The sequence below is a fragment of the Gracilinanus agilis genome, chromosome 2, assembly GCF_016433145.1.
Source record: "Gracilinanus agilis isolate LMUSP501 chromosome 2, AgileGrace, whole genome shotgun sequence".
NCBI lineage: Eukaryota > Metazoa > Chordata > Mammalia > Didelphimorphia > Didelphidae > Gracilinanus > Gracilinanus agilis.
This window is the reverse complement of record NC_058131.1, coordinates 278,939,388-278,961,342: the sequence shown is the minus strand read 5'-3', so window position 1 is coordinate 278,961,342 and position 21,955 is coordinate 278,939,388. Positions and strand designations below refer to the sequence as shown.

Below are 21,955 nucleotides of genomic sequence, written 5' to 3'. Positions count from 1 at the left end.
ATATGGCATATCGAAATTTATGATATATTGATCTGTGTTCCAGTGGAGTCCTTTTTTGTACAGAGGCACAAATTATGTTGTCTGAGAAGCCATGTCTTTACTGCCAGAATGAAGATAGAACCAATTATCTGGATGGTTAAGAAAAAGCAATTTTAAGGTTATTTGTGGAGGACAGGAATAGAGAGAGATGGGGAGAGGAAAACTTCAAGTGACAACTTCTATTATTCACTTTGTCATGACAGTAGAGATGAGATCTGTGGATACTACTGAAGAACATTTCATTTGAGATGATTACAAATCTGTGACATGGCTACCCTTAGTTCTCAGGGCTTCTTGTCTCTTGCCCTCTACCCAAAATGCCAAACCAAACAAAAGGTGACATAGTATAGTGGAAAAAACACTGGCTGGGAGTCAGAGGATTTGGGTTCAAATGCCAGTTTGGACACATATTTCCTGTGTGACTGGACAAATCATTTCATCTCTCTTGGGCTCAGTTTTCTCATCTATAAAATGAAGAAGATAGCCTCCAAGGTTTAAGTCTATTGCAAAAACCTTATCTTAAGCTTTTTTTTTAAATAAACATCTACCACCCTAGAGACAATGAAGGATAGTAAAATGCTTTGACAAACCAAAGCTGGCCCTTTCCAGTATTTAAATTCCTGACTGAGTTATTCTTGGCATCTCCTATAATGGACTTTTTTTTTTTTTTTTTTTTTTTTTTTTTTTTTAAGGATTAGGAAAGGACTTTATGATGACAACAGTTTATATTTATATTATGTTTTAGGCGTGCAAAGGCAAGTATAAGTGGCATGGTGGATAGAGACTAGAGTTGAAATCTGGTCTCAGATGCTTACTAGGTATGTGACCTTGGGCAAGTCACTTAACATTTAATTTAGTTTCTTCAACTGTAAAAGGGAGACGATAAACAGCACCTACCCTTAAAGGGTGGATTTGAGGATCAAATGAGATTATTTTTCTAAAGCACTGAGCACACTGCCTGGCACATAGTAGGCACTATATAAATGCTCATTCCCTTTCCCTTCCATCACAACAACCCTACAAAGTAGGTAGAGCAAGTATCAATCCCCTTTAACGGATGAACAAATGGATCCCTGCAGGGGTCAAATGAGTCACCCAAAGGTTAACACAGCAAATTAGTGCTGGAGCCGGGACTAAAACCCAGATCTTCCCGCCTCTAGTTTGGTGCTTTTGCTACTCCACCAGGCTGGTTTTTCTCATTCGGCATCGCCCCTGTGCATGTATCCTCTCTGTATCTGATTGAGGTCCAGGTTGCAAGGGGGTTGATTTGTGATTTGGAAAAGGCAGGAGACAGGCCCGGCAGTTAAGAGAACTTAACTTGTTCCAAACTGATGGCTGCCAGTTCTATGCGCCTGCAGTTTATTTTTAGTTGGGTTATATGACAGACAGAGTGAAAAGGTTCTGACAGGAAGGAATGCTTTTTCTTCCCCCTCGTTTGAAGCTGGGTGTTCACAATGTGTATAATTTTAAATGTAACAACTTGGGTTTCAAAATATGCAAAGTATCAGTCAAAATATCCTCCCCAGCACAAGCTCCTGCACTTCAAAGATCGCTCCTGCCACTGCTAAAGCAAAATAAATAAATAGAATATTACTTGGCTGATTGATACACTAATTGACTACAAAAATGGCACAGGCTGTGTCACCACCAAAACTTTCAGCCAAAGACATGTAGGCTGGCACACTTGCCATTTTAGCCAAGAGCCCATAGGTTTTAATCTACCTGGGCACAAATATTAATAAAAAAAAGGGTGTGTGTTTGGTGAGCTGAGACTATGCATGTAGATGAATATAGAGATTTGTTTTGATTGTGTGTGATGGGTTTTGTTTTGGTGTGTTCTCCGAGGGTGGGGGAGATTGTTGAGGTAGGTAGGCAGGCAAGACGGTGGATGTTAGTTGATTAAAACAAAATAAGGGGATTCTCAATGGATTGAGAACCAGGCCTAGAGATGGGAGGCCCTGGGTTCAAATGTGGTCTTAGATACTTTTTCACTGTGTGACCTTGGGGGAGTCACGTACCCCTAGCCCCTTAAGGTTCTTTTGCTTGGAAGTGATATGTAGTATCAATTCTAAGACAGAAGATAAGAATTTATAAAAACAAAACAAAACAAAGACAAACATAGATATATTTCCCTAGAAATTCTTTTATTCTAAGAAAACTTGAGAACTGATCAACACAAGGACCAACCACAATTCCTGAGGACTTCTGATGAAACATGCCCTCCTGACAGAGAGGCAATGGAAGCAGAATACAGCCTGAACAAATTTTTCTTTTAGACATGGTCAATGAGTAATTTTCTTTTGCTTGACTATACATGCTTGCAACAGAGGTTTTGTTTCTCTTGTTTTCTCAATGGAGATGCAAGGAGAGGAAGGGAAGGAAGGAAGAGAGAAAGAATGCTTATTTTTGCTTGAAAATAAAATATAATTTAAGCTGTTTTTAAAAAAGATAATATGTGTGTATATGCACAGAGACAAGCACACATATACAAGTGGATGTAGATAAACTATAAATAGTTCAAGGACCTGTGATTTTACCTTTGGGCACAATGCCATGAAGGCAGAACACAATACCCCATACATTGTAGACAGTTTCGAGGTTCTATGGCTGAAAAAAAATTAATCACTTCATTACTTACTCTCTAGCGATGAAGCTCTATGAATCTACTTAAGCTGATCTTTGGATAAGAGGTGAACAGTCTAACATTGGGCCTGGATCTGAAATCTTTTCAGCTTAGTAGGTTCTGCCAGAGCTAACACACCATCAACATTGCCTTTGAGAATCTGTTATCAACCTCCATGCCAAGATGAAGCACCGAAGGATGTCTCAGTAGCAATGCAGATGTGGTGGAAAGGGATCTGGAATGAAGTCGGAGGAGCTGGGTTCAAGTTTTGGCTGCCACTTACTGTATGTATGATTTTTATTTTTATGTTTTTTTTAAACCCTTAACTTCTGCGTATTGGCTCGTAGGTGGAAGAGTGGTAAGGGTGGGCAATGGGGGTCAAGTGACTTGCCCAGGGTCACACAGCTGGGAAGTGGCTGAGGCCGGGTTTGAACCTAGGACCTCCTGTCTCTAGGCCTGACTCTCAATCCACTGAGCTACCCAGCGGCCCCTGTATGTGTGATTTTTATTGTTCAGTCATTTCAATCCTGTTTGACTCTCTGTGACCCTATTTGGGGTTTCCTTGGCAAAGATATTGGAGTGGTTTGCCATTTCCTTCTTCAGATCATTTTGCAGATGAGGAAACTGAAGCAAACAAGGTTAAGTGACTTACCCAGGGTCATCCAGCTAGTAAGTGTCTGAGAGCAGATTTAAACGTAGAAAGATGAATCTTTCTGACTCCAGGCCTGGTGCTCTAACTACTCTGCCATCTAGCTGGCCCTTGTGTGATTTTGGGCAAATCACTTAAATTTATCTTACTTTTCATCAATAATAATAGGGGCATATGCTGTATAGGGTTCTGGGGCATCGAATACTGACAGAAGATAAACAAAACTGTTCTCAAAGGGTATTTGTTTAACATTCCCAAGTCCGCAGTGCAGAAAATGAGATGCTATAGAAATCATGTCTTGGAGATGGTCCTGCTCTACTTAAGTTGACAACTGAAACATTTTCCAGGCATTTTACAATTTTATTTCCAGCCAAGGCATAGTCCACCATGAGCAAATCCCAATTCCTCTACAGACCTAGTAGAAAAATGTGCCAGGTCACTACTCTGAGGATCCTTCTGCTCCACAGAGTGAGCAGGTGTTCAGTTTTTCAGTCTATGGCTTTGGTTTCTCTGCCTTTGGGAAAGAGAAGCTCTGAAGGGGATTTGGATTTTATTTTCTTAAAACATTCAAAAAGTCCAAATGGAGCTTTCATTTAATGACTTGGCTAGTTCTCGGCTTCTCTTCTGGTCTGCAGACCTTTGACCTGAATCACAAAGCAAAAGGCAGAGAGGAAAATGGAAATTCTTAAATTTAAACATGCCCTGGCAAGTTAAGGTCTCACTTTTCTCCAGTGCCAACCTATAGTTTTCCCAGTTTCTGCCAAATTTTCACTACTACATTGGACTTCTAGTCACCAAAAGAGTAATCCTGTAGTTACCAGAAAACTAGTTAGTTTACCTAACTAGAGGGAAAGATGAGCAAATGTACCCAAAGTTATTGGGTTGAACAGAACTCATCAGGAAGGACAGATGTTATTCATTCTCTTGATAAAGTAAAACCTCAGCTCAATTTGTACATCAATCTACCTGGCTCTAATAATAACTATGGGACATCTAGGTGGCTCAGTGGATAGAGAGCCAGACTTGGACTCAGGAAGAATCTTCCTGAGTTCAAATCTGGCCTCAGACACTTTACTAGTTAGGTATCCCCGGGCAAGTCACTTAGCCCCATGAACCTCAGTTTCCTCATCTGTCAAATGAGCTGGAGAAGGAAATGGCAAACCACTCTACTGTCTTTGTCAAGAAAATCCCAGATAGGATCAAAAGGAGTCAGATATGACTAAAGCAAACTGAACAAAAATAATAACTAACATATACAAAGTGCTTTAAAATTTGCAAAGTATTTTGTATAAACTACCATATTTTGCCTCACAAAATCCTATGGCCCAAGAACAATTAGTATTATTACTCCCATTTACAAAGGATGAAACCAAAATTCAGAAGGTTAAGTAACTTGTCCACATCACACAACTAATGAGTATCAGAGGCAAGATTTGAACCCAGGTCATTATGATTCCAAGTCCAGTATTTATTCACTGTATCATGTGGCTTCTCAAGATGATAAAGGGATCCAGAAAGATAGTAACTTTTCTTCCCCCATAAGTAGGTAATACTTTTCCCACTTCTGACTTTATATAGTATTTTTTATTTTTCCAATCAGCTTACCATATCATGTATATATTAATTATCTGTGTTTGTGTCTTATTCCCCTATTAGACTACAACCTATCTGAGGGCAGAGACCATATCTTACAGAAACTTAGCGTTCTCGCTCTGCCCATACTTAGTACAACTGCAGATATAAGGTGCTTAATATCTGTTGACAATTTGAACTTCAGACTAAACCTGAGGCTGGAAACACAGAAAACTGCTTTAATTGATTCTTATTGAGCCAAGTTGTATTTTGGTATGCCTTTGGGTTGGTTTTTAAAAATTTCCCTGTCTCCTCTTTACTAAACACACACACAAACATGCACACCCCTTTGGACGCTTCAAAGTCTACTGAAGTCTGGTAAAATGCATTCTCTCAAGTCTGAAAGATCTACCTTGTAAACAAACCATCTAGGGCCACAGATAGACCCAAAGGATTTCCAAGTGAAAATACACCCCAAAACGGGCTGGAAAAACCCTGGTTTCAAGTGTGATCAGGGGAGAAGTGGCAATGACTTGAGATAGGATGGCAATGATTGAGAAATTTCTCTGCTCTCCCTAGCTCTTAGGGAAGAAGAAAAGGAAGCAGCATTTGAAAAGAATTCTGGTGGCTCTCCGATGACAGGAAGAGCAACAAACAACTCCAGGGAGAATTTGACAAGCGGTCCCTCTGGTGCAACAAAGTAGTTCAGGTAAAGATTCTGCCAGTGTGGGATGATAATTTAGCCTCCCGAAGTGGATCATATTATCAGATCTTTATAGTCATTGAAGGAAGGGGATTAACCTTAGGTGCCTTTCAACCTTTGGGTTCGATTTTGGCATGGATGTAGAGTGGGGTAAATTCTTGGCATGCCAATAGGCTTCCTCTTTGGTCAATTTGGAGATTTTTTGGACTAAATAAAACCTGGCTTTTCTGAAAAATGTCCTGTGCTTCAGAAGAGGCCCTACTTCGTTGGTGTGCCTGCACAAACATCAGATACTACTAATAAATCTTGGATGGCTACCCTGCAGACTCAAGGACAGACATAAAAATGGACTTTTCTCTTACAGGTTCACATATAGCTGCAAAGGAATAGAGATGAATTCTAAGACCAGGTTCAAGGAGTAGCACAGTGCGAGGCACGTAGCAAGTGTCCAGGAAATACTTGTTTAATTGAATGAAAGCGAGTATTATTTACAGGAGAAGTGGATGGAGAGTAGCTCTAATAACTTTGGATTAAGAAGTACAATGGCAAGATAACAGACCTGAGAAATAGAAAAACCGCCATTAACTATTTGTGTAAACATTTAAGTCACTGTCAGTCTAAGACATTGGATCCTTTTCTAATTTTTATCATTAAGCAGATTCCAATGCATTTTAAGGTTTATCTCAGCACTACATAGATGTACAGATGTTTAGAAATTGCCATTGAATTTGGATGAGTGAAGAAGTGGGTGATGAGGCTGTGGCAATATGGTAATTAAGAATTGCCAGTTCTAGATTAGGAGTATGACAGTCTTATGTCAATGAGTATCTGATCAAATGAGGCTGTAATTGTAAAATGCTTACCACAGTATTTGGCTCACAATAAAAGCTTAATTAATGCTTATTTCCTTTCTCCCCTGCTTTCTACCAGTACTTAATGGAGGCTCTTAGGTGGCTCAGTGGATAGGAGTGCTGGGAAGACATGAGTTCAAATCTAGCCTCAGACACATACTAGCTGTGTGACCCTGGGTAGGTCACTTAACCTTGTTTGCCTCAGTTTCTCCCTCTACAAAATAAATTGGAGGAGGAAATGGCGAACCAAGAAAATCCTATGGACAGTATTGACAAGCTATGATCCACCAGGTCATGAAAAGTCAGAAGTGACTCAACAACTAGTACATAATACACACTTAACATGGATTTGCTCAATGAAAATGTTTTCAAACCTAAATACCAATCAAAAAATGAAATTCATACAAAAACTTTTGGCTGATTCTTTGTGGACAAAGGGAAGATTGCTAAGGCCTATATAAATAACAAGCTTCTTCATCTCTCAAATGTTGAGCTAGGTAGAATTGATTAATCTAGAGATCCCTTCTATCATGCTAGAATCTTAAAATTGGAAAAGTCCTTAAAGATCATGTATTCCAACTCACCCTTGATCAAGAATCCCTTTTCAATATCCCTACAAGTAAATGATTATTCTCCTTTGACATAGAATTCACTATCTACTCTGTCCATTCCATTGTTGATCTGGTCTGTTAGGAAATTTTCCCTTTTATTGAACTGAAATCATCTTCTCTTCCACTTATTAGACACTGATCTTTGTCCTGCATTCATTCCAAGAACAAACTTAATGTTAACATGGGTTCAAAGGTACTTGTTATTGTGCCTTAAATGACTTGTAATGCATTTTAACCTAATTAGAAGCAGTAGAATCATATCATAAGATTCAAGCTTCATCTGCTTCTAGCTTACAGAATCTAGAACAAAAGTAGGCTAGAGAAATTAATTGGGCTAGCTCTGTGCCTTTAGGTAAGTCAATTGCTATATAATCCAAAGGTGATTGTCATCTGTCATGAAAAACTTCAGCAATATAGATTCTATAATCTTCACTCACAATCCATTCTAGTACTTGGTGATGTTTATAACCAAATTCAAGAGGTTTATATCCCCATATCCAACCAAAACGTCTTTTTTTCTGGCCTTTCTGGATATGGAGAATACTATATTTATATAAATACTTTACATATTTAAATACTTTACATATTAAAAAAAACTGTTTTTCATTAATGCTTCTTTTTTTACTACCCTTTTTTTTTAAAAACCCTTGTACTTCGGTGTATTGTCTCATAGGTGGAAGATTGGTAAGGGTGGGCAATGGGGGTCAAGTGACTTGCCCAGGGTCACACAGCTGGGAAGTGGCTGAGGCCGGGTTTGAACCTAGGACCTCCTGTCTCTAGGCCTGACTCTCACTCCACTGAGCTACCTAACTGCCCCCTCATTAATGCTTCTTGAAATAGTTTCCCCAAAAGATCTAGGGAATCTATATCCAGTCTACAAAAGAGCATAAAAAACTGCAGTCAAAGGTTGACACCTTCAAATGACATCCCTTCTGTGGAGAAGCAAATTCAAATAATATTCATTATGTGCCTGCTTTGAGCAAGGCTCTGTCCTAAGCAGTGGGAGACAAATATAAATAAGACAGGGTCCCTTCTGCCAAGGAACTTACAATCTTGTACCTCTAAATGGTTAAGACACCACCTCGTATTGTGGACTGTCAGGTCCAATGCATTGGGTTGAAACATGGCAGCATCAGTTCCAGATGAGAACAAAATGCAAAGGAACTTGAATGCTTCCGAATAAGATATGACAAGAGGCTGACATAAACTAACTAGAACTGTATAGGTCATAACAAATAACAATCAAAGCTTTCATTTCTAGAGTACTTTATAGCTTACAAAGTGCTTTCCTCCCAGCAACTCTGGGAGGGGGTAGTAACAGAGAGAAAGAGTTTTTTGTCACTCACTGCAGAAAGAATTAGGAATGGGTTGTTCATTGGGGAAGAAAAAGAGGATGACTAGATGAGTGGTTAGGGGGTACATGTCTGGAATGACTATAGAAAGTCAATTTGTGAGCGAGGAAAGGTTTCCCCTTTTTGGGTTACATACATACACATACACAAAATCTGTGTATTTGTATGTGTATGTGTGTGTGTGTGTGTGTGTGTGTGTGTGTGTACATATGTATACACTGCCTTGTGTTTGATTTCCTGTAATTCAAGAACTCAAGAATTAGAAGGTTTGGTGAAAGGTGAATAATCTCCTGTTGCATCTACCCTCAACTGGTATCTGTCACTGATTCAAATTGTACTCACTTCCTTCTTCCAATTCCAGGGCTTCAATGCAGCAGAAGGCCAAGATTTAGAGGGCTGCAACAGTGTATTTGACAGTCTGTGGCATCACCCCCAAGAGAGGCTGGTTGGGTTCCTGTTCTTTGTTGTCAGCCCTGGCTGCTTGTCTGAAAGCACACCATGTGGGTCCTGCTGTCTGCAGGTGACCCAGGTGTGGAGGAAGCTAAGGGTCACTGTGAAATCCCTCTAATCGCCTCATTAGCAGGGTGGGGATGAAGGTGTGTTTGTTCGGTGAGAAAGCAGAAAGCTGGTAATTGCTTGGTGTCAGCTGGAAAAAACCAAATGATAGGAGCAAGAGGCCAAATGTAAAAGGCTACATGAGCACACCTATAATTAAACCACTGCTTTAAAGAACTGGGGCCCGGCAGCACCTGACTATATGGAGAGAGGATAGCAAAAAGGAAACTAGATTTGCATCAAGTCCTGCAAATGGTGAAATACTCAGCTCCCACCACTGGAGAAAATGCCCTTAGAAGCGAAATTTTGGTTTGAATCTGATCCCAGTGAGGGCTGATGTAATACTAGAAAAAAAAATCCAACCAAATGGGGTCTTCCCATCTCAAGTTCCAGCTTAGATAACAAAGAACCTATCCTCAGCACATGTTTCAGAGATACAAATTGTAGTGGGTTTCCAAACACATAATGTCACACTTTGGTTCTGGCACCGGGGTCGAAAAGTACAAATAATCATGATGATGATGCGTAAGCAGCATATAACGCCCCCAGTCCCCTGCTCAGGCCACAGCGATGGGTAGCTTCAGTGGCTCCCAGTGCTTCTTCCTGGCCTTGTGGCTAGGGTCACGTTTTCTGACCCTCCATCTGGGGGCCTGCTCCTGCCCTGGTAAGGGGGACGAGGACGCACCGGAGCATTCCCATGTCTAATTACGAGGGTCTGGTTTACTGCCTCCATTTAGGAGGTCACAGAAACAGAGCCAGCTGCTCTGACAAGCTGGTCCATCAGCAGGGGGTGTGGATGCCCTTCTGAGTGATCTTCCTCTCCTATGCTGAGCAATGGAATCTCAAGCTTCTTTATGTTCCCTATTGTCTATTTTGCTCTTCATCAGACACTCCTGGGAAATGCATTGCTGAAAAGTTACACATGGGACTTGAGGTAATGAAGGCAGCCACCCACTAGGATGGGTATCAGGCCTTCTTTATGACAAGAGGCAACAGAAGCTACTTAAGTTTATGCAGTTTATGGCATCCTCCTCTCCAGTCTACCTTCGCTAGTCCATCTTCCACACTGCTACTAAAGTAATATTTCTTATTCATCAATCTAGTCATTATACTCTGTTAAAAGAATCTTCGATGGCTGCCTATTGCCCATCAGATAAAATTCAAACTTTCCCCCCCTATTCTTCAAGGGCTTCCACAATTTACTACCACCCTTCTTTTTTTAGCCTTTACTTACTCCTTTTCCATATATTTTGTGAGTCAAACTGGAATACTTTGTCCCCTAAACATGTCTTGAGTTTCCCTGCCTTCATGCCTTTGCTTATGCCATTGCCTTTTAGCAAAATGTTCACCTTTCTCCAGCCCTTGTTAGCTTGTACCTGTTCTTTAAAGCTCAAATCAAATGGCATCTCCATCACAAAGTCTTTCCTTATTCCTTGTATAAATAATTACCTTTCCCTTCCCAGACCTTGGATGGTCCTTTGTTACACAATACTTGAATGCCCTTACATGATATTACCTATGTGTTTTATCCCCCTACTATAGTATTCTATTACCACTCTCCATCTTTTGTATCCACTCCTTTTTCTCTCTTCTTCCAGCCTCTACTCTTCTTTCTGGTCCTTTCTCTCTTCCTCCTTCTTCTTTTTTTGCCTATATCTTAGGCTTGCTAGTGGCAACTACAGTTTGAATATTGCTTAGCTTGTCTACAACCCTGGGGACTATGAATGGTGGAGATCTCTATTCTTATGGTTAGACCCTGCAACTGAGAAATTTGAGCCCAAGACCTACCACTGGCTGTGACCTTGGACAAGTCTCTGGGTCTCTGTATCCCAGTTTCTCCATTTAGAAAGGGTAATGCTGTTCCTTACATACTTCACCCAAATATTGTGAGGATAAACCTAAGCTACATAAATATGCTTTGAGCTCTGAGGAAGAAAGTTACCGTATACATTCTAATTATCATTATTTACAAGACAGCCTGGATTCATGCAAGATTCGCAAGTAATTAGGTCACATGCAATTTCATTCTAATAAGGGAAAGCTGAACTTCTCATTTTTAAAGATCCACAGAATGTCAGAGTTGAAAGAGATCTTCTAGATCAACCTCTTCTTTTTTGAATGAGAACCTGAGCCCCAGAGGAGCTAACCGAAAATCCTTTAGATCATAGAACTAGTTGGCAGCTAAGCTAGGACTAGCTCTTCCTTCTATGCCACAATGCCAATAGTCAATACAAATTTATTAAGCACCTATTATGTGCCAGGGTCTGTGAGCATACAAAGAGGCAAAAAGACAAGTTCCTGCCTTCAGGAAGCTCACAATATAATTGGGGAGAAAGAAAAGCAAATAAATACATAAAGGTGAGTTATATACAGAATAAATAGAAGACAATTAACAGTGGGAAGGTGATAGAATTAAGAGAGAGAGTTGGGAAGGGTTTCCTAAAGAAGATGGGATTTGAGTTGAAAGGAAGCTAGGAAAGTCAGTAGGTGGAATTGAGGAGAAAGGGCATTCTAGGCACAGGGGACAGCCAGTCAAAATGCTCAGAGCCAAGAGACAGTGTCTTGTTTGTGGAACAAGAAGTGTCAATTGGAAAACCAAGCCAAAAACCTAGAAATAAGAGAGCATCAAGAAGGTGAGGGTGATTAACAGTGTCAAAGGCTACAGAAAGATTGAGGAGAAAGAGAGCTGAGAAAAGGCATTATTAATTTTGGAAAGCAGTTTTGGTGGAATGATGAAGTTGGATTTATAAAGGGTTAAGAGAGTGAAAGGGGAGAAACTGTGGGTACCTATTGTAGACAGCCTTTCTTAGGAATTTAGCTACAATTGTTAGGATGATAGTGGGGATGGAAGGATCAAGTGAGTTTTTTAAGATGAGACAAGGGCAGGTTTATAGATAGCAGGGAACGAACCAATTGGCAGGGAGAAATGGAAAAAAAGTAATAGAGTAGGGATAACAGAGAGGGCAATCCATTGGAGATGAAATGAGACAGAAGAGATAATTTGTGCAGGTAGAGGGGTTTCCCTTGTAAAGGAATAAGACCATCTCTTCATGTGAGAGACAGGAGTATAGGAGAAGATAGTGGCAGAAGGCATATGGGTTATATGAGATGAAGAAGAGGGACAAAGAGAGCTCCTGGAAAATGGTCTTAATTTCTTCTGTAAAATATGAGGCAAGAATCTCAGCTGAGAGGATGAGAGGAGAGGTTGCTGTGAGTGCCATGGAAGTTTGAAGAGGGATGGAAAGGTCTGGGTGAGTCACTATGGAGAGTGGGATAGTGAGTTGATAGGGGTGTGCATTAAGATAATCTAGGAGCAGTGAGGGCCCAGTGGAGGTTGTGTGTATTATAAATTTGTACTGGACCCAGACAAAATGGTTGAATGATCTTTCTCCACCTTTGTTCAGCAGCTTGTGTATAGAAGCAGTGGCAGCAATTGGTGAAAGTCATCCAAGGTTGAGATTTGGCAGGGTGCAATTGGTGATATGATAAAGTGATTAGGGACTCAAGAGAGGAAAACAGTATAGAGTTGGACTGGTTCACCAAGGAGTCAAGATGGGGCAAAGAGGAGAGAGTGGCTAGCGCAAGGGAGAGGTATAAATTCAAGAGATTATGGTCATTCAGAGACTTGGGAATTCTTGAACATGCTTGAGGTGCATTTGTGGATGATGGCAAGATTAAGGATATCACCATGTTGTCTGAGGTGGAGTGAAGGAGTCAATTATGGGAGGTGAATAGGTTGAAGAACTGAGTGGTTAAGATTTTTGAAAGAGGACAAATATATATGTTGAATTTCCTATGTATGAGGGCAAGAGTTGCCAGAAAGCTATATCTTGTTATATACTATATAAGTAATATATTGTTTCAAGAGGATATTTGGAATTTGGGTTGGGGCATGCTCAATGGAAAAAGTTAAGAGTTGCTGAGATCTCCCATTCATTGTGAAGAATTTTTTTTTTTTTTAGAAAGAGAAATAGTAATATTTTGGAATAATTTGTACTACCCAGAAGTTTGGAGATGGACTAGATGACCTCTTTCTTTCCAGTCCAATAAACCTATAACTTCTTCCTGGTTACTAGAGACTCCAGAGCTCAGAATAGAAGCTATTACAATTGGTGTGGATTTCTAATGTGACTGTGACTAGGTGCATCATCACTAAAGGTAGAAGATAAGGAAATCTCAAGTCCTTTCTTTATATCTGATTTATGACCTCAGAGAAGTGACTTGCAATTCTTCTTGGTCTCAGTTTTCTCAGATTAAGACCATATGTTAATACTGGTTTGTCTTTAAGTCCTTTGTGTAGAAGAGACTAGATAATGAACTATTGCTAAACTTGCTAAAGAGCAAGTGGTATGGCTACATAATCTAGACATATTTTGGAAGTTTCAGATTATTGCTTTGACTTTTCATTGCTACTGGTTAACACATCTCCCTAAATTACTATTTGGTCATTGTGAACAGACCCCATCCTGGTTCTGACACCATCCCACCCACATATGAGGATCTGCGAGATTGTGGCTTTGTTCATTTTCTGATATCACATTTGGCCCAATTTGTCTTTTTATAGAATGATGAGTAGACCAACTAAACCGAGAAAAATTTTTCAGTGGGCAAGATTCCAAGTTTTCCTTCAGCTAATTAAGTGATATTAAGGAGGTTGTAAATGCCACATAAAAATTGGCAGGCAAGCTGCTCCCAATGATTAGATTATTGCTTTACAGGGAGCTACAGCTGCAGCTTCTCAATGCTAGTCTTTTTTGGGAACTGATTTGGTGTTTTCAAGGTTGTTACTAATAAGTAAAGTTCAAAGGTGTTAAAAGGTTGCCAGTTAATGTACTTTCAGCTCAGTCCCTTTTTGTTGACTCCTCTAAGTCAATGCAGAAACTACAGTACTTATATAGTCAATTTTTTAAAAAACCATGAGATACAAAAATAGTACCATTCCTCCCCCAAAATGGCAGAGCTTATATAGGGTTGGAAGGAATGGACGATGGGATATAACCCTTCCAAGGAGGGTTTCAAATAAGCTCTCAAGAAATATTTGTCAAAGAGATCAATGAATTACATTCATACCAAAGCCTGTTTGGGCAAAAAAGGTACAACTTCAGAGTCTGGAGCTTACTAATTTGTCAAAATGTCATGACTCTGGAATTCATTAAGTTATAATTTTTTATAGTTTGTGAAGTGATCTGACTGAAAATTTTGAAGGTAAGCTTTCTATGAAAAAATGGTTTTGTCAACAAATCGTAGAGCAGAAGGTGTATGAAAGATTTCCAGGAGGATGTTACATTACAGACCAAACTCATTTTAAAGCATTTGAGAAGCACTAATATTTGATGGAGTGCTCTGATGCACTTTTCAAGCATACTTAGGAGTCTGGCTGTTTGGACACAGGAGCAATAACATAACCCCTTTGCACCTTCCAAATCTAGACTATCTTTGGTATCAGTATATTGTAATGTGGAGCAAACTGTCCAGGAAGAATTTTTTTTTAAGCTTTTTGAGTGCTGGCCTTATGTTTGTGTTTACTTTGTAGGTTAAGTTAAGTAGGTTAACAGCTAACTACATATCATTCTTTCAGTGTATGTGCGGTCAAAGTGAGCATGCTACATTGTCATTCTTTCAATTTGGTAACATCTTGACTTTTATGCATAACAACTTGAAAATAATAAATTTAATTTCCATAAGAATGCTATATCATTCAGACAGTTAGTACAAACAAATGAAGTTTGGAAGAATTACAGAAGGGAACAATAAATATGTCTATGTGAGTATGTGACCCCAGTCAAGACAACCTCCCTGGCCCTCGGTTGCTTCATCTGTAAAATGAGGGAGTTGAACTAATTGACCTTGAAGATCTCTTCTAACTCTAAATACATGATTCTGATTGATTTACTGGTCAAATATGCCACACATATTTTGGTACCCAACTAATTCAAAGACAGTGAAAATAAGAAATAGGATGTGAGAAGTCATGGGTGAAACCACATTTTGGGTAGAAGAAGTACCTCAAAGACTAACTTTAGGCTTCTGCACAGCTCATAAGTCCTGGGGGAAAAATATCAGACTTGGGTCTCAGGATACAATGTACGTGATATAGAGAGTTCCAAGAAGAAGCAAGATTATCCTGTTATGCTGTTGGCAACAACATCTTAGGGCACAGTGGTTAGAGTATTCTTAGTGTTTAATGACAGAGCCATGCTCCCCAGTGCTATGTTGACCTTCTCAGGCACATCTTACTCAATGTTTCTTACTGACCACATAATTGGAAAATAATGCAAATTTTAGAACCTCTTACATTGTCTTCTATCCCAAAGAAACTGAGGCCCCAGTTTCTGGTGATAGTATCTTAGGTAAAGATGTAGGATGTCGGGAGAGTGTGCTGATTTTGTCTCTTAGGAACTGCTGAAAATACACAGCATAAAAGATACATTTCGCCAAGAGAGATCATTGGTTAGTGGTGGCTGTCACCGTGGGGCCATACAGTATGTTCCTGATATTACCGACTACCTGATAAAGTGTGGGGTTGGAGTTTTGGCAGGTTTGTGTGTCAGGTGTCAGAGTTTCTGTGACTATGACTGTGGTTCTGTGTGCAATGGGGGAAAAAGAAACATTTAGTGTTTACTTTCAGAATTTTAGGATCCAAAAGGCAGACAGACACCTGGCTAGTAGATATCCTTTGGGGGACATGTTTGCTGTCCTTTTAAAAAAAAAAATGAGAGAAACATAGAAGAAAGGTGCCAAAGAATAAAAGTTCCCTTTGTCATTTTGTGAAAACACTTACTGGCCTCCTAACCTGCCTCTGATTCATATCTCCTCCTCCCCAGCATAGCCCCCAATCCATCTTCCCTATGGGTTTGGGCTCCCTTGTTTGCTGTGTGGCAGGTGAAGTAGAGGGGATTTGGTTTGCAGCCTGGTGAACAGATATCAGATGTTTGTACACAATATATAATTACTCCAAGACAACTGGTGCTGGCAGTAAACAGCCATAAGGAGGAAAGCTGAATCGTTCTGAGTATTTAGTGCTATTATTTTATTCCCCCATTTAAAATAATAAGAACCCTATTCTCTTTCTCGACAGATGGATTTCAGAAGAGACGTTCAGCTCTGCACAATGATTGTGGCCACAGTGTAACTCTTCTTACTTTGTGGGGTTTAGCAGACTTTTTTTCCCCCTGCCCAGTCCTCAGAAAGCAGCAAACTGGCATTTGTTTGAGCCCTGACTGAGGTGTGGAAAATCTGTCAAGTTTTCTCTGCCTCTCACCCTGACCACAATTATACGGTCCACGCGCAGATTAGCTGCAAAGTCACTCTTACCCCAGGAGTGACAACATTTCCCCCAAATAAAAAGTTACCTACTGTATCCTAGAGTGGCCGTCTGTGGTATAAAGGCAGGGAGGGGGTCCTGCAGGGGGGGGGAAATGCCTTCAAAAGAAGCACATAACAACGGAAAAAGTAGCTGAAACAGAGTGGCGACAAGGCAGTAACAGAGAGCTGCATTGTCACGAGCTGAGTAATCCTATGACACACTGCTGTCACTCACCACGAGGCTCCCTGCTGAGCCCGCTAGACATCAAAGACCGCCCCATACCATCTTACATGCTCTTTATCAGCTAATCAGCCTATTCTTCCCTAAATAAAGCCCTCTTAAATCCCCTGCTCACAGGGGTATACCAGTCCTGTTGCCCATCTGCTTGCGAGGGTCAACTGAAGCAGGAGGCAGCGGATTGTTCTCTCCCTGGTGGCTTCTCAAGGTAAGGACAATGCAGTCTCCAATTCCCCCTCCCCACTCCTCCTCCCACCCCAGCCCCCCTATTCTCAAGGATCTGGGGAGGAGCTGAAGACATCAAAATCTGAAACACTCTCTTTAGATGAATAGTTACTAACAAAATTTCCAGTAATAATGAATGCCAGCTGCCAAAATACACGTTTACTAAAAATATTGAAGTTGGAGGGGGGCAGGGTTTGAGGGAAGTGGGAATTGGAAACAAAACTGGGTTTATTAATAGTAATAATTTGTGTGTGTGTATAATTAAAAAAACCCTTCTTCTGCTAGGGTGTCTCCAAAGTATCCCCATTTTAAAGATGGAAAAATGGAGTTTGGAGCTGTAAAATGTTTGTTCAAGAACTACCCAGCGTGGGGGGCATGTTTCCTCCTTGAATTTAGATGCTTACTCACACATTCAAAATCAGTGAAGCCAGAGACATTGCTGTAGATATGAAATGAACCAAACCCCCAAATTCCCAGCCCTAACGCCAATGCATGGCAGTCTAGTATCCTGGCACACAAATGAACATCTGGGTTAGGGAAACCTGAGGGGGTTCACCTTTTCTCCCTTAGGAGAGGTCTTAGTTCTCCTGCATGGCAATCATATAATAACGCAAATTGTCAGACCTGACCAGGACAACTGGTGAGTGGCAGCAGGTGCCTGTTCCCTTTGTACCTCTGGCCTTCATGGCTAGTTTGAGAAAAGCCGAGCTGTTACGGCACCAGCTCTGTTCCCACTATGGCATTGGAGTGTAGAAGCTGACTACTGGTGGAGACAACACTTATGAAATATCTGCGCTGAGGATTTATAAGACCCTCTTCACAGGATCATGATCCCTTTATTTTACAGGGAAAGAAACTAAGGCCCAGAGAGGTTAAATAATTTCTCAAGGTCATGAGGCAATAAGCAATAGAAACAGGATTTGAATACAGTTTTGAATACGTTACTATAATAATGTAAATGCATGTGGAATTTATTAGTATTCCTATGAGAAAGTATTAATATTATTTAAAATAAAGTATTCAAGAAATTTTACTTTTTAACTTAACAGAAAGTAGGAATTTTATAAAACACCCACGAATCCAAAATTTAGGTCCTGTTCAGGTTAGATTTAATGAACCCTATCATGTCTGATTTTTCAAATCCTTTTACTGTTTATATCACAGAAAAACCAGCATTGTCAAGGTTAATGAGTAACAGGAAGAGGCTAAAGCAAACTGGGTCAAAACTTCTTGTGGAGTGAACTGCACACACAAACATTTAGTGTTTTACATGCATACACACACAAATAAATAAATTTATGTTGCAACATGTGGGAAATCATAGCCTTTGCTCAGGTATGCCCAGAGGGCCAGCTGGGAAAGGTGTACTTTGGTATTCATTATTGCAATGCAGAAAGAGTAGCATGCTAAGCAAAAAGCAATTATTCTGAACCATTTGAGGTGCCCTTTTGGCTCCAGGGCCAATGAAAAGCCTTCTCTGCCCTACCCCCTTCCTCACCAATTCAAGACTAAGCTTAAATATTACCTTCTTCGTGAATCCTTTCCTGATGGCTCATTGATTTCCCTGTTCCATCCTCCACCCTCAAATCATAACATTACCTAATCATGTTTTTTTTATAGTTTCCATATAATGTGCACCTGTTTTGTTCAGCGGTTTCAGTCATGTCCGACTCTTTGTGACCCCATGGGGCTTTCTTGGCAGATACTAAAATGATTTGCCATTTCTTTCTCCAGTTCATTTTACAGATGAGGAAACCAAGGCAAAATAAGGTTAAATGACTTCCCCAGGGTCACACAGCTAGTATCTGAGGCCATATTTGAATTCAGGTCTTCCCGCCTCCAGGCCCAGCATTCTATTTACCTAGAACAAGCTCCTTGAGGGCAGAAATAGTTTCTTTTTTGGTTTTTTATTCCTGGCACCTAGCATCATGCTTGTCACATAGTAGGGACTCAGTGTATGCTTCTCGTTAGTATGTAGTCCTGCCCACAAGTGAATAGATAAAAATTCAGCCATATTTGTGCCACTGTAATTTGCAAGGAGATGTGGCTTTGCAGTGTGGATTTGGGGGCATATCTATTGAATATAAATTTCTGGACAATTCTGAATCCTAAAGATGAACTCTCTGGTAGAGCTGGGAGGGACGTGGGAAACCATCTAGTCCCATATCTTCATTTTATAAAGAAGAAAATAAGGGAAAGGCTCTAAGTTTATAAAGGCCAGCTTTTTGGTCAATGCTCTTCCAGTAACTAAGGATGCCCTTAGCTCTAGGCTCTCACTTCCTAGGATGGGGATAGAGACCACTGGTTTCTTGAGTATGTCAATGCTGATGTAGCTCAGGGTCATGGTGATCAGAGCTTTCTGTGGTGGTACAGTAGTTAGAGCACACTGAACCTGGAGTGAAGAAGACCAAGGATCAAATCTGAAACAAATCAGAAACTTACCAGCTATGTGACCCTGGGCAAGCAATTTAAAGTCTGTCTGCTTCAGTTTTCTCCTATGTAAAATGGGAGTAATAAGAGCACCTACCTTGCAGGGCTATTTTGAGGATCAGATGAGATATTCATTTAAAAAAAGAAAGCTCAGCAGTGGCATATAGTAGGTGCTACACAAATGCTTATTCCCTTTCTATTAATAAGTTGAGCAAATGCTCATTGCCCAAACATATCTGTACTACTCATACTCATCTCCTTTCCTTGGTATTCACTCAGGATCCTTAAATAAGTTGGGTCTTATTGGAAGTCCCTTTTTTCTCCATGACAGTAATATTTCCAGCATCAAAACATTTGAAAAGTACATAAGGACCCATGTACATCCAAAGTGGAAAGGAACAGCATTTTTTTTATCAAGCATCTATTACGTGTCAGGCACTGTGCTAAGCGCTTTACAAATATTATCTCATTTGACAATATAACAGAGCTCTACTGGGCATTGAATGAAGCTATAATTGCTATAAACCCTGCTTTCTTATTGGGTACTGCTAGGCATAAACCTTAAGAAGGTCAATGACAAAAAGAAAGGTCCTACATACATTAGAACATTTATAGCAGCACTTTTCGTGGTAGTAAAGAATTGAAAACAAAGTACATGATTTGAGAGTGGCTAAACAAACTGTGATCCATGAATAAATGGAATAATATTCTGCTGGAAAAAATGATGAAAATGCTGAATACAGAAAATAATGGAAAGACCTGGATGACTATGCAAATAGAAATAAGCAGAGTCAAGAAAACAACACAAAATGACCAAAAACTATGTAAATGTAAAGAACAGCAATGGAAAAACAATGTTGTTAAAACATAATGACCAAGCCTGGCAGAGAGAAGGGTCTACTGATACAGAACATCATACATAACATACTTTTTTTAATGGGTTGATTGGTTTTACTGATTTTTAAAAACTCTTTATTATAAGGGATAGCACTATGAAAGTGTGTAGGGCAAAAACAAGGTCTATCAACAAGTCTTTTTAAAAGTGAAAAAATTACTTAGTTTTCAAAAACAAACAAAAAAGGAAGACAAGTGATAATAATAGGATAGGATTTTAGTCCAATTCTCATTAGTGCCCAATATTCTAAAAATAAACCAAAGGTGGTTTAAATGTAAAATACTACATGGCTACTATGTGTGGCCAATAACATACAATAATAGTGTGAAACCTAAACACTGACAATAACAAATGCAACCCAGGGGAGGGGGAGGAGGGGACAGGGACTGATCAAATTAGATAGGCTCCTGTTCATTTGAGGGCTGAGAGAAAATTTGATCATCAAAATCCTGTTGCAATAGTCATTTATAGTGTCAGGCCCCAGCAGGTCTCAATTTCTAAAGAAGATTTGAAGACCTGAGACCAGTCATTTTTTCTTTTGTAGCAGATTGATTAGAGTCAATGGAAGATGCATTGGTAATAATATGCTGCTGAATAAAAGATGGAAGTTTTTGTATCAAGATGAATGCATACCCTAATTCTTATATTTTTATATAAGAACAGAAAGAACAAAATATTTACACTCATTTCTGGTTTTCCAGTCATCCAGGCTTTTCTGTGCTTATTTTTACATTTGGAACGGAGAAAACAAATGCAGTTAGCTCATCTTACCTTTTCAATTTTGATTTCCTTTTGTTTCCTGAAGAAACATTCAGATTCTGGGGGGCATCTCTCAACCCAAAGCTCTTGGCCACATGACCCAGATGGAGGGAGCGGACGTGAAAAATATGCTTTAGGTCTCTGGGGTAGGTTGCATAGGCACGGATGAAGGACTGTAGAGCTGAGAAAAAAGGGGAAAAAAAGGTCCCGACTTCTAGACTACTATTGTGCATAAAAGTTACACTTTTTTATTTTTGCCAGTTCCAAAATAGGGCTGAGAGAGACCCTTATGTGAGTGAACACCTTACAACCTTAGTTCCAACCTTACAACCAACAGGAACTACTAGTCTTTGCAGAATGAGAGATATCCCTTGGAATAAGTAAAAGAACTTTTTGGAGTCCACTGAAAAATATCACTTGTGGTAACCAAAAAGAATGGGAAAAGAAGTTTGGGAGAAACTTTCCCCTTTCCACTCTCTATAAGTATATGTAACCAAACCAGTCTCTTTAATTCATTGGGTTTTCCCAACACTATTGATATCAGGACAAAAAGAAGGGAGAAAGGAAAGAAACAACATCCTATGTAACTAAAACTCTGGTGGGCCCACTTTCCCTGAGGAATGTTCTATCGCTATGAATCCAATGTCCCTTCAAGAAGGAGGCTGTACTAGGGTGATACTTTTAATACCTTTAAAGACAGGAAAAATGAGAACCCTGTTCCAGATCACACTGTAAACCAGAAACAAAACTGGACATTGAAGCCAAGAAAGTTAAGCCTTGATCCTGATCATTAGGCCTTATGTCTTCAAGAAGAGATTTCCCTATACCCAGTTCTTCTCTGCCTACCCAGTAATAACAGTTAAGATTAAATGTCTGCCCTAGTCTCACTACACAAGAGGGAAGGAGGGAATTGTACTAAAGTAGCTCTCTGGTAAGAGACCATCCCCTCATCTACATCTATTCATTTTTGCCCCCAAGCCCCACTCTTCCTGACAACCACTGCCTACTCCTGCACACTCTGATGGAAAGAAGCACTAAACACTAACCTCTCTTGCCCTGGCTTGTTGAGCCACTGGACCAGCAAGTTTGCCCACAGCTTAAATGTAATCTCCCAGCAGCATCAGGAGATTGGCGTTTATGAACAGTAA

General features: G+C 40.0%; 1 protein-coding gene across 1 annotated transcript in view; it reads right to left on the bottom strand.

The window, feature by feature from the left end:
* DDX31 (DEAD-box helicase 31) overlaps positions 1 to 21,955 on the bottom strand; it is a 99,873-nt gene that overhangs the window by 2,307 nt on the left and 75,611 nt on the right. Inside the window, exon 19 of the mRNA XM_044663957.1 lies at positions 20,820 to 20,988. Within this exon, the coding sequence (XP_044519892.1) occupies positions 20,820 to 20,988 (169 nt within the window). The remainder of the gene's footprint in view (positions 1 to 20,819; positions 20,989 to 21,955) is intronic.